The 14,076-nt window shown below is 39.0% G+C and overlaps 1 protein-coding gene across 2 annotated transcripts; it reads right to left on the minus strand.

The window, feature by feature from the left end:
- Positions 1–348: 348 nt before the first annotated feature.
- On the minus strand, positions 349–13,168 carry hltf (helicase-like transcription factor). 2 transcript variants are annotated; one of them, XM_067615377.1, is made up of 25 exons: positions 13,052–13,168; positions 10,937–11,139; positions 10,677–10,843; positions 10,357–10,499; positions 10,128–10,216; positions 9,779–9,850; positions 9,060–9,251; positions 8,778–8,852; positions 8,376–8,430; positions 8,211–8,259; positions 8,035–8,087; positions 7,846–7,893; positions 7,597–7,707; positions 7,390–7,481; positions 6,555–6,698; positions 6,186–6,318; positions 5,867–6,002; positions 5,131–5,310; positions 4,836–4,951; positions 3,691–3,872; positions 3,447–3,569; positions 3,235–3,347; positions 2,474–2,654; positions 1,270–1,350; positions 349–966 (listed from the first exon to the last, which is right to left on the minus strand). In XM_067615377.1, the coding sequence occupies exons 2-25, from the start codon at positions 11,132–11,134 to the stop codon at positions 823–825; spliced, it is 2,877 nt and encodes a 958-aa protein (XP_067471478.1). In that variant the 5' UTR covers positions 11,135–11,139; positions 13,052–13,168; the 3' UTR covers positions 349–822. The 2 variants fall into 2 exon arrangements, with proteins under 2 accessions (XP_067471478.1, XP_067471477.1); XM_067615376.1 differs by having other exon boundaries at positions 8,020–8,087.
- Between the last annotated feature and the right edge of the window lie 908 nt (positions 13,169–14,076).

The raw sequence follows: 14,076 nt of genomic DNA on the forward strand, positions 1-14,076 counted from the left end.
TGTTTTTTCTCCGAACCAAAAGTCCAAAACTTATATTACAGACAAATGAAGACAAAAAGTAGCAAATCTTCACACCCGAGAAGCTGGAACCAGGAAACATTTGCCATTTTTGTTTGACTAAATGTGTTAAATGATTAATCAATTATCAAAATTGATTAACTGGAATAATAATGCACACTATTGTGTAGTAAACATATTTTTCCCTTTAATGTACATAGTTAGAAAAGCAATGAGTGCTCTGAAAGCTGCTCTATTTTTGGTTAAATACACTGAAAGCAAATGTATAAAATCAGTAGTCTGCAAATCCAACAAACCAAACATCTGAATCTTCACAACTATTAAAATGAAGTTTTCCTCAATAAAAAAGTTGCTAGACCAGATGTGTTTTTCTCTCTGCTCTTTATCCCAGAATGTTACAGTTTTTGACAAAATCCTCATCAGCTCACCTCCATGCATAGAAACGATGTGATGTTTTCATGAACAAATTGTAAATAAGACCACGAAGCATCACAAACTGAACAAAAATGAAAGCTTGACTAGTGGTGCATCTTGTAAATGAATCAGAAATCATTAAATTAAAAAACTTTTACAAAAAAGTAGAAATAAAACAGAATTTTGCACATTAATGATCAGGTATAAAAGAAACTGAAATATGAATAGAATGACGACAACAGTGTGGAAAAGTTCACTGAGACTCTCCAGATGTGAACGGTCTGCCCCCCCCAAAAAAGGAACAGTCAACACTGTTGGTACAGTTTAAACACAACTCAACACTTGTGTTGTTTCCATGACAAAACGTGAGATTGGTCCATTGTCGGATATCTACAGCTCCATCAGGGCTTTGATGTCATCAATCCGAGATGTTTTCCTGTCGGTGTTCGTGGAGCCAAAAGCCTTCTCCACCAGGTCCTGCTTCTGCCTCTGGATCTTCACCATGTTCTCCTCCACTGAGTCCTTCACTATGAACTACAGCAACACACACACACACACACACACACAACTCTTGACTGATACTGTAGGTTGAAGCATAATATTCCACAACCTTTCTCATGATTGTATGTCTAGTATGAGTAGTATCTAGCCTCTAAAAATGCTGTTAGTCTGAAATTTAAAACAATAAATCAGAAGGCAATACAACACACACAATTGGTCTTCACAGTACAAAACATGTTAGTGAAAGTGTGCCTTGCCACTAAAAAGATGTGCTCTAAGCCCTCGGTGCAGACCATAATAATACAGTAAACACATACTGAGTCCCAGTTTTCTGACCTTAGTGACGAAGACTTTTCTCTTCTGACCCAGACGGTGGCAGCGGTCAATACACTGCTCCTCAGTAGCCGGGTTCCATGCCTGAAACACAATCACACACACACACACACACACACACACACACAGGTTTACTTAAGTCACTTCTGGGATATTTACACAGACTTACATTAATTTCCTGGGTACTTACCCTAACCATCACCACTAATTGCCTAAACCTAACCCTTACCCTAACCTTAACCTCTGACCAAAAAAAATTCAGCGTTTTACCAACTGGGGACATGGCTTTTGTCCACAATTGCACAAGCCGTCTGCAATCAACTGGTCTTAAATCTGGCATGTGTCCTTGAAATTGACTTAAGTCACACACACACATAAACACACTCTCTGTTAAGTACAAGTGATTATGCAATGCACAGTTCATTTTCACCTGAAAACATTTTATGACACCCCCAAAACACTTATCAGATATATTGATAATATATTTTTTGTATGAAATAGCACTCCCATGCTTCTCCCCTACTCTTTTCCCTCCTTTTGATGTGTCATTTAATGCTCTGACAAAGGTCCATGTGACCAAAAATCAACTGGATATTTGCACAGCAGACATTGTGACATACCAATGCAGGAAAAGTACAGGTGCAGTTATTAACATAAATGATAAATAAATAGGTTTTCCAAAGTCATGCATCTGGTATAGTGCATGATGGTTCACCACTATGGCTTCCTTGGACACATGAACCATCATTGATGTTATCAGTTCCACTTGTGCTTTTCCTGCTAGGACAAGTCAAAATATCTGCTGTGAAAAAGGTCTATGAAGATAAACATCAGGATGTTTTGCTCTTCTTTCATTTCATATTTTACTCCATAAAACTATTAATTTTTTATGAGGTGGTCCCCATGTGCTGCAAACACTGCTGGAAACCTTGATGTGTAAAGAAAAGCAGAGTATTTCCAATAATGAAACCAGGAGTTGGGAGCGTTAATTCATAGTTGCATTGATGATACTTTTATTTGAGGTTTTATGTGGTAACAAAATTCATAAAAATCATTTTAGAACAGGCTGCCCTGGTGGCCCAAAGGGCAGCGTAAGAAGCATACAGTACCGTACTCATGCACACTCACTTCAACATGCACAATGTGAGACATAAAATGTGTTGTAAGTACAGTTGTGTGTCTGAATGCGTTTGGTTCCAGTACTTACAGGATCCATGAGGAAAACATGAGAGGCGGCAGTCAAGTTAAGCCCCACCCCTCCGGCTTTGAGTGACAGGAGCATGATGGAAGGGCTGTCGGCCGCAGAGCTCTGAAACTCCTGGATGACCTGGGCCCGCTTCTTCTGGCTCATGGTGCCGTCCAAACGTACAAAACTGAAACCGTGCTCTCTGGTGAAGAGGACGGAGGACAACAATACCGAGAGACAAGTCAAAATCAAGTGATGGAAGAAGTTTAAGTGTAAGGACTGGATGACACTGAAGTGTCAAAGTGTAGGAGCTGGGTGAAGTTAAAGTATCAGTTGAAGTGAAAGTGGTGAAAGGAGCGGAAATGTTAGTCCAAGTGTAGATGATACATTTAGCTGAAGAGGAAGTGCTGAAAGAAATCGTTGCCAGTTTATGTATGAACTTAAAGACAATATCTGCTGGTGCACTACTAATGTTTTTTACAATCTTCCTAGGGTATAAATAGAAGTCGTGTAAGATAGAAACATATAAGTCACCTAAAAGTCACAAATCTAACTGTTAATACGCCACGATTTCTGATGAAAGTGTGAAATCCAATAAATGTATGAATTAATAACATTAAGCAAGAGAGCTGAAGGCACTGAGAGCTTTATACAGTAACGATGACATACATGCATTGCTAATGAATACCAACACAAGGCCAGTGCTTATTTCTAAAAAAACAAACCAATAGCATAGGCTTTCTAAAAAAGCCAAACCTCTACTGTGAGTGTGTGTGTGTTACCTGAGTGGAGTCGCCAGTATGTTGAGGAAGCGCGTAAACTGAGAGACGACCAAACACTTAACGCTGCTGTCTTCAGATCGCAGCCTGAACAGGTTTCCCATCAGCGCCTGCACCTGCGGAGACAAAGTATTAAAGACATAGTTGTGCATTTTTTGTAGTCTACAGTGTTTAATCACCTGGTTAATTTTGCAGCCTCGATATGTGCGTTCTACCTTTGAGCTGGTCCTCCACTTCACAGAGTTTGCGCTGTTCTCTTCTTCGATTTCCTCCTGTGGAAACTCCACCAGTTCACTGGCCTTTATCTCGCCTCGACAGAGAGGACAGCGGGCCGTCTCCTATGCATGCACACACACACATGCACAAATCATAGGAAAAAAGATGTTAATAATTAGCTGCTAAATACTAATCGGCTGCTAATTACAAACCCCTGCTGTCTGCAGAGGGCAGCACATGTACCTGCTCACTGCTGATGACCTGTGCGATGCAGGGCCGGCAGAAGACGTGGGCGCAGTGCGTGATGACGGGCAGACGGATCGAGTCCAGACACACGGAGCACTCCTCGTCAGAGCCGCTGGCCAACACCAGCCGCAGCTTCTCTATCAGATGCTCCCGCAGCTCTGCGGGAGTGGCTGCAACACCTGCAAAAATATTTGAGAAATTTACATGAGGAAATAAACACAGAGGAAAAGAAATCTTTATGAACATGTTTTGAGGCCAGGGCTGCAGCTACCATTGAGGACACAGAGGTTATGTCCTCTGTTATATTTACACATGTTGGGTTTTCTTAAAAATTCTGATTCAATACTTTTAGAGCAAATTTCACTCGTCTTTAGGCAAATGACTAAATGAAAATAAAATGAATTTAATATTTATAATAATAATAATAATTTATACTCCACCAAAATGCCTGCCACCTGACAATTATCTATGGAGATGAGATTTACAAAAAAATGCAACAGTTGAAATGAATAAATCCTACTTAAATACTCAATTTTACTAAATTTTAGTGGGGTAACTGTCCGTATATGTATAATGATAGAACTATCTAAATAGAAAAGACTGTTGAAGTCAAAAACTATTGTGAAAGAAAATTGAATAGTAGGTTATCATTTTATAAATCTTTTGTATATATGTTACAAATGTTTTCAAACTAAGGAGTCCATGTTTGTTATCAACTGAATGTGATGTAATGTCATTGTCATTTTGGGGATACATGTTGGTGAAGAAATCCTACTCCTAGGCTAGTTGACCTCTTGAACCTGTTTCTATCTGAGGATTCCTTGCTGACCTCTGGGGTTAGCTAGAGATATCTTTGTCTTACTGTTTTAGAGACCATACTTGTTTGTAAGAAGGTGTAACGGTTTGTGGAGGTGTCCATTTAGGGACCAGACTGTTTTTAGCTTTGCTTCTGCAGAGGTATAAAGCGGTCTAGTTTGAGTTCACAATCTTTAGAGAAAGGGCCAGCTGAACAACATGCTTTCTCTCCAAAAATACAAGATGATTGTATTTTACAGAAAGATCCTGATTCATGATTTCTTTCTAAATACACGGTATATCAAGCAAATGAATAAATCGTTATCATATCAAACTGCAGGTTTTACCTAAATCTGAGGATGTCTTTGCCAGCAGATCGGGATGGCAGCAGTGCTGTCTGAGCCTCATCAGGACGGCCAAGACATCAGCATAATTCCTCAAAACCGTCCCTTCAGCCACGTATCTACACACACAGTTAAAACAATTTTAAAAAAATACAGTCATATGGAAAAGTTCACTGTAAAACACCTAATGTGTATCTACCAACAATCACATGACCTGTCAAAATGTCCTTATCTACTAACTCTCTGCAAGCTGCTGATTGGTCTTTTGATTTTTGAACGTAAACAAACTTCAACACACTTGCGGATGGTGTTTCTTCCTTCGTTGCGTGCCAGCTCGTACTCCTCCCTCTCCGGTTGACTCAGCTCCACTTGCTCCACACACACAGTCTTCTCGGGCAGGCACACCAGAGGGCGCCCATTCACCTCACTGCTCTTAGTCCGTCGCAGGGTGATGCACTTCACCAGGGTCTGAAGGTTCCTGCACACAGTTATCACTCGCCTGAGTTTACCGATATCTTGAATGTCTGAATATGAATACTGGAATATAACAGTTGTCTGCATAAGTAACAAACTTTCGTTCCGACATTTAGCTAGGTTACTAACACTGAGGAGTTGCTAGAGCTGAAATGATTCATTGATTAGCTGATCGTCAGACAGTTAATCGGCAACTATTTCTGATTTTAATCGAAAAATTGTTTCAGTCATTTTTCCAGAAAAAATGCCAAAATGTAATGCTTTTATTTGTCATATATGAAAATAAACTGAATATTTTAGTTTGGGACTTCTGGTCAAATAAAACAGCACTTTTGAATATGTTAACTTAATAGACAAGGCCAACATGTAAGACACTAGAAATAAAACTATGAGTGGAAACAGTGAAGAAAGCTTTAATCAATTTAATCTAAAGTGACTAAACAGACTTTCCCAAACTCTAGATGAACAAAAACTTGTAGAGGTGCCCAAATGATATCAAGTTTGTGCTGCTACATTGCAGCAGTGTAATATAATGTATGTATGTATGTATGGCCACTCACTGCAGGCCCTCCCTGTCTCCTTGTGTAACGGGTCTCTGGATCACTCTGTTCCACCACTCCCTCACATCGAACGGCTTTAGACGCAGGAAGGCCAGCAGCATCCACAGGTCCTTCACACTGTTCTGGATCGGGGTCCCTGGATTGGTGAAAGGACAAACACACCCGCGATTGACTGTATGTGTGTGTGCTTTATCATGTGACAGTGAACTATGATTATATTAGAACAAAACAAACAGTAATGTCAAATGATCACGTAGCCATGTTTGTGTATTGATATGTTGGATTATGTGTGTGTGTGTGTCTTTAGGTAAATGTATACCAGACAGAATCCAGCGCCGCTGAGCTTTGAGGTCAAGCACAGCCTTACTCATCTGAGCGTTGGGGTTTCTTATGATGTGTCCTTCATCTAGCACAACTCTCAGCCAACTGATCCCATGGAGGGGACTCTTATTCTGCAAGGGAAACACACACACACACACACACACACACACACACACACACTTTGTTATAAAAATGTATAATCTCAACTGAACTGAAATGTACAGTCTTTGTTCAGAGTGACGTTCCTTTGTGACAATCAGATGTTTATCAGAATAATGGATGCATAATCTGTACCAACGTATTGACTGTGTGAACACGTTGGCTCACCTCAAAGCTCCTGACGTACGTGTGACTTGTGTTCACTCACCCCAAAGTCAGCAGAGAGGACGTTGTAAGTGGTGATCACCACATCCTGGGAGGACAGGAACTTCTTGCTTCTGTTGCGTTCTGAGCCGTAATACAGATACACGTTTAGCTTCACGTTAGCCCTCACATGCTGCTCAAACTGGTCCTGAGCGCGTGCACACGCACACACACACACACACACACACACACACACACACACAGGACAGAGGAAGAAAACATTACACATGCAGATTTTAGGGATGGAAAGGTGGCATTGAATCTGGCATCTCTGTTTTTAAAAGTTTTATGAAATGACTAATAAATGCCTAATCTACTATTTTATATGGCAAAAAACTCCCAAAAACATAGAGACAACTTTTTCTTTACAATGCTGGCCATCTGTTCATCTTTCACCTGCTTTACAATATGGCGAGCAGGTTACAAGCTATCCTTTCTCTTTATCTTGTCTACAATATTAATAACAGGACTGTCACTGCATTAGGGTTACAACTAACTATTGCTAATCTACTGATAATTATCTTGGTGTATTGTTTTGTCTATAAATGCCAAAAAAGTAGTGTAAAATGCCCATTATGATTTGCCAAAGTGATGTATTTGAATTGCTTGTTTTATTTAACCATCAGTCAAAAACTGAAATTTCTTATCATATATGACAAAGAAAAACAGAAAATCCTCATATTTGAGAAGCTGCGACAAGCAAATGTTTGGCTGAAACTAAATAGTTGTAGATTAGTTTTCTTTCAAACAAATACTTAATCAATGGACTAATGGTTTCATCTCCAAATTGCATGTAGATGGAATTAATTGACAGAATGTGTCTTTGTGTGTATTCCTACCAGCCAGTTGCTGAGCACAGAGAGAGGGCAGATGATGAGAGTCGTTCTGGCTGATAAGTCATCTGCAATTTCAGTGAAGGAGGATTCCACACCTGCAACAACAAAGATGCACAAACATCTCCAGTATCACTACATACTATGACTTTTATCATTAAATTAACATGTCAAACAAACAACACCGGGCAGAAATACGCTGCTAGAACTCACTCGGCGAGGGAGCGGCCTTCTTGTCAGTTTTCTTCTTCTTTGAGCTTGTATCTGATGTTGAGCCACCCAGCGCTGCAGCGAAGTCCAGATCCTCCAGCAATACTGGGCCCTCTGCACAGTAAGCATTATACTACACTTTATACAAGCCAAATAAACAAAAGCATTAAGTTATGCGACCTCAACAAAATTAAAATAAAACACTGATTCACTGATCTTTTTTTAGTGCGCAAATACAAAGATTTACTGCACCTTTACTGGGCTTTCGCTTGGTGGCTTTCATCTTTCCTTTGTCTGTACCTGTAAGTGGAAACGTCAGGTGAAAATGTACGTTCGCCACATAATAAATAAAAAAGCACAAACTGCATAACCACATGTTTAAAAGTGACGAGGTGTGACGAAAAAGACGACACTTTTTGTTCTTACTTTTCTCTGACTTGCCTGCTTTCTCCGCGACATCCGGTGTATCAACACAGATCACCTCCGCCTGTGGACTGACCCACACAGAAACACGTTATGTTAGAGGAAACCTTTGAAGAAATCTGTTCATTAGAAAAGAACAGAAACAACATATGAACATAATTTCAGCACGCTATAATCAATAAAATCACACTTACGGGTCTGTGCGCAGAGAGCCAGCCGCTGTATCACCTGCACTGCTGCTTCCTGAAACAAAGACGCCGTCACACAGAGAGACAGATGTAGACTGGATATCAGACAGGTTAAAAAAAATCTGAGATTATTAAATCTGCTACAGGAAATGTATTGAAAGTTTTGGGTACCTTCCGGTTTGGAGGCCATCTGTGATTTCGCTTTTCTAGGTGAAGACTGCTCCTCCTGCACACACAGAGACGATAAATAATTTATAATCCCCGACGCTCCTTAACAGGCACACTTATACATCATTAAAGCCTCTTAAGTCAGAATAAAAGAAAGAGGAAGTACAGAAAAAGGACGAGAACACATACTTTTTTCCCATTTTATCCTAAATTTGTAATGCTTTGAGGGTTTATTAAGACCATCTATGATCGTGACTGCTGTGGTAGTGATTAAATATGCTGCCCATTACTATTATTATTATTATTATTATTATTATTATTATTATTATTAATATTAATATTATTATTATTATTATTATTAATTCTCTGTGATTAGGATTGTGCTAACTCCTGGGTCGCACTTACACATTTCTCCACAGGCAGGGGCTTTCCTTTGTGGAAGTTGGTGAGGATCAGAGCGATGGTTGTCAGAGTTTTTCCCTGAAAAAAATCCCCAAAACAAACAAACAAACAAACAAACAAACAGGGTTTTAGTGTTGATTCATATCTGCTTAAATAGCTGCAGTGTGATAATTGTTATCACAGTAAATGCAGGTCTTTTCATGGAAGGAAACATCACGTAATCCTGTATGTCTGAATCTGGAACCATACATAAAACCTTTTTGTGGGTTTATGTTTGCCACTCACAAGCCCCATGTCATCTGCCAGTATCCCCCCACGAACCCTCTCTGGTATTTCTTTGGCAGAGAAACACGTGAGGCTGTTATAATACAGCTCGCCTCTCTTCTCCCAGAAGGGTGGAAGTGCACATTTGTTTTCTCGGGCGCACATCCAAGATAGTGCCTGCTTCTGGTGGAGCAGGAGGGGAGTACCCACGGACTGCAGAGAACGAGAGAAGGAAAAAAATACAGTCTTTATAGGATGAGTAACTGTTTGAGGGTGCAAGGAGCTGACAGCTCGAGAGATGAGAAGTGGTTTCTCCACCGGAGAAAGCAGAAAGGAAGAAGAACAAATTCAGGTCCGAGACATTTATGGTTTGCTGATATCATGTCAAATTATTTCTGGGAAATCAACCCTTTAAACGTTTTAAAACAGTTATAGACTGCAACCACAAGGGTTTGCCAAAGTGCATTGTTACCTTTGTTGACATTCAGCAAAGTAACTTGTGATATAAATATTGCTAATTAAAAGATACATTTAGCTAATGTTTTTTTATCCACAGTGACATACAATGTGTCCAATATTACAATAAAATAAAATTAAATTAAATAAAAACATCATGCAATTATTAGGAAATGACAAAGTTGTTGTTTGAATATTGAAAACACAGATTAATATAATAATAATAATAATAATAATAATAATAATAATAATAATAATAATAATAATAATAATAATATACATACCTTGGCTGCTTCTTTCTCTCCATCTTTACTTTCCATCAAGCCTTCAAACAGATTGTCAAATGCATTCTTTAGCTGAGAGAAAAGAATACATGCAAACAAAGGTGTGACAAGTTTAATCCAAGTCTGTTACACCCAGTTAGCCCAACATCAATTTATCATAACAAGTATTCAGCACTTTGATGTAAAAAAAACAATGACTTCTCTTGGCACTTAAAAAAAATTCTGACAATAATCTTAGAGAGGTGGATGATAAACCAGAATATTAACAGGAAAGGATGTTGCTCTGCAGTTTTCTTTATAAATGCACTTGGGATCATTCTATAGCATTAACTACATTGAAGTGGTTTACCTCGTCTGCAGTTAGTGGGATGGTTAAACCTTTTTTAGACGCCATTGCCCCCCGAGCACCTGAACTGTTGTATGATTTCTGATTTACACCTGAAATTAAACACATGCAGACACACACAGACATGTTTGATGATATGTGTGATACATGGACACATACATCAGAAAAAAAAGAAAGATTAGATGGTTGAGTGTGTGTGTGTGTGTGTGTGTGTGTGTGTGTGTGTGTGTACCTGCTGGTTTAATTCCACCTGTGTTGAGTTTATATCCACGACGTGCCATAACTTCATTCACAGCATTTTTGTTCTCTTCCTTCCCCCAGAAGGACAGCATCACCGGCATGTTGAATGAGTTATTTGTCCCCGAGTGCACCACCCTGACGAAGCAATGAGGCATGTAACAATACACACACACAAACACGCAGATGTTTATAGATAATCATGGAGTGAATAACTGGATGGGTGTAAGTGCGGGATTTCTAGGCTGACATTCCTGATAGATGCTGACCTGCTACGTGTCAGCGGTGGACGACACTGATAGTTCAATAACTCACCCCTCAACTTTAGCCAACTTGTTGTCCATGACGTGGGCCATAGCTGCTGCCAGCTCCCGCTTGATGTGCCCCACCTGGCTGCCGTAAACGTTGGTCACCTTCACTGCGTTGCGGTCGTACGGATTCTGCGGCTCTCGCACTAAACCGACCATCTCCCCCTGGTTCACCTGTCCAAGAAATTAAAACACATGATTTTAAGATCGGGTCAATGTGTGGCAATTCTTTCTTTTGTCTCCTTTATGAAACGCTAGAGGACTCACCACCCCTGTGTAATATCTGAGGCCGACCACAGTGCCCTTCAGCTGGCCGAACAGCACGCTGCCGTCTGCGTCCGGCTCCTCAGACGCCGCAGCTCTGATGGCCTGAGAGAGAGACTCTGCGTTGGCGTCATAGCGGTCTGTGAAGAGGTCCACCTCCGTGAACCTGTCCCAACTGAACCGCCACCTGCTGGGAAACATAATGCCTGGAACACAAACAGACAAAAAAGAAGGATGTAAGTTTAGACAGAGAACAGACTGTAGACAAGCAACTTCAACTGACACAATGACCCATCAGCTCCTGACATTTGGGTGCACAGAGCTGGAGCTGCAGGTTGTAACTCCAGTAAATGTAGAGATGTGCTGGTATACTGCTTTTATTACCGTGACGAAACATTCTGATGGTTACAATACCGCTAACCATTTCCATTAGTGTCATGATCACTGTTTTCTGAGGGCACTGTGAACACAGCACAGCTCTCTTGTCCTTTTTACTAGTCAAACAGAGACACAGCCAGACTGGGCCACTTTTTGGGTTATTTTATTACACTATTAAAACCCAAAATAAATCAGAACATGCAGAAAATCTAAGAGAAAGAAACACTCATCTGGATTTAAAGTCATTTCCAGTCAACTGATTTAAACTTTAAACAACCAGACTGCTTTTGTTTGGGGTGTTTTTAGTGTTTTTGACACAAGTTAATTTGCAGGGTGTAGAAAAATACAGTTCATTCTTCAGTTTGTTTGGTTCAGCTAAATCCAGTTCAGCCATGGTATGAAGTAATTTTACTATACAGTAGTGTTTCAGAAAAGTTTAATGATTATCATGATAATACTGTTTACCGTGATATTTTTGGCCACAATAATCGTAGCATGAAAGTTTGATACCTGCACATCCCTTCCAGGTACCTACTTAAAAATCAGGACACATTGCTTAAAGTGCAGGACACTAACATCAAAATGTTCCGAAATGTTACATGTTGATAAATAGTAAAGCCAGCTAGCAAAGAGAAACCCATGTCTCCCAACAGACTGATGAGCTGTTTAACTAACACTAGATTGTCTTAACTATGGTACACTTGTTGTTTATTGGGCATAACATAACCGTTAAAATAACATAGTGGTAATCTAATGTCAGCTAATTCAATAAAGTAAAAGAGAACAAGGCTTTCTTGTAAGAGGCAGCAATCAGGTCAAATCATTATCAGCATCTTGTGTAGGATTTGGTGATATGAACAAAATCAAATATCACAATACTTGTGACCAAATATTTCAATATTGATATTACAACAACATTGTAGGGATTAAGATTTGTTCTTTGACAAAATATTTACACAATGAGATTTTTGATAAATAATCATCAGTAATGTGGATATAATGACTAAGTGGGTGAAGGCAAATAATTGAACAGCTAGAACAGTCTGTTAAGTTCAGAAAACTACATCACTTGACTGTAATGCAGCCTTTAAAACCAGGAAAAGACAACATTTATGCCATATCACGATATTACTATATCCAATAACTAAGATAATATCTAGTCTCATCTTGCTCTAATCTTGTGGTGTTTGTTTCCCTGCTGCTTGCTGACCAGCAGGTGGTAATGATTTGACGTGATTTCTGCCTCCATAAGTTCTCCTTTACATTTGCCTAAGGAGGAGCTTACAGATCAAAACATTGCCTCAAAAAAGAGAATAAAAGTGTTTGTTGGGAGCTTAAGAGTGTGAAGATACGGTGCAAAATTCACTTTTTTGTCCACCGGTCAAATGGCTAGTGAATGTTCAGATTTTACCAGCCACTCAACAGATTGTTATTGTTTTTTTTTGGCTGGTGAGTGAAGCACATCTACCAGCCACTTGCATATTTTACAAGTATTTGGCTGGTGGCTGGTGTTAATTTTATGCCCTGTGTGCAGACTTCACTCCTTTGTACCCTGCAATGAAAATGTTTTTTGTCTTGAACCTGAATAATTTGCCTGGATGTGCAGCTAGTTAATCTCAACGTTAGCTGATTTGAGTAATTAGGTTGTTAACGCTAGCTAGTTCGACGCTGTCTCGTCCACATTTCTGTAAAAAGTTATACACAAAGTGCGTTGTTTATCTGTAATTAACAGTTTCATACCTTTTTTTTAAATTCCCCTTTTCAGGCAGATTTATTGTTTGCGCAGCTTGTTTTGGTGCTGCTTTCTGTTGCTTTGGCGATCCGGAAATGTCAAGTTAGCTGCAGTCAGTATAGAACTTCCGGTCGTTAGCTTAAAAATAAATCGTTATGTTTTATTAGTAGAATAAATTTGTTTTAAACATTTATTTGTATTTCTATCATTATCAAATATGTATTCGCTGCTGTCATGTAGCAGTCAAATTAATAACCACATTGGCATGTGATGATGCTGTGATGCAGGTCATGGTATAGCTTCTACAAGTGACTGAAACAGATTAAAAAGCCGGAATTGGTGAAGCTTAAAATGTGTCTTAAAACCTGCTTTATGACTAAAGTAACCAAATGACTTGACTTTTTTTGTTCTTAATGTAAAAAGACAGCTTATATTGCAGTTTTACTCACTGATACTTATAACTCTGTGGAACCCTGTGTGTGTCAACATCAATATTTTGTGAAAGAAATAAGTTAAAATGCTTAACTCCATATTAATATTATAATATTATTCCTCTTGGTATTTTGATACTCAATATTGTTCTGTAGAGCTGCAATGATTAGTTGATTAATCTATTAAATTCATCACCGATTATTTTGATAATCAATTAATCATTTTGAGTTGTTTTAAGAATAAAAGTCAAGTTCCATAATCTTTAGTTGCAGCTCTACTGTTCTGGACATTGTAATATTTCAATTCTTTGTGTCATATTTTTTGCACTGAGTTATATTTTAATTCCACTGTGATACTTTTTATGGAACTTGAGATTTTAAAAAATATATATCGTACTAATTGAATTTTATTAACTGTTAAAAAAAATCTTTCTTTATATTCTACATGGATAAAACAAATGTATAAGTGGTCTTTTATTCTGAAAATCTAAATCACGTTGTTTCTGGTGTTGTGTCCGTTAACTTTAACAGCCCGACGCTGCGTAAACACGTAGCAACTGCACTCTCTTTTTGCCAGCTGCGTATTACGCGCCCTTTACGCT

Source organism: Thunnus thynnus, chromosome 16 (assembly GCF_963924715.1).
Source record: "Thunnus thynnus chromosome 16, fThuThy2.1, whole genome shotgun sequence".
Lineage (NCBI taxonomy): Eukaryota > Metazoa > Chordata > Actinopteri > Scombriformes > Scombridae > Thunnus > Thunnus thynnus.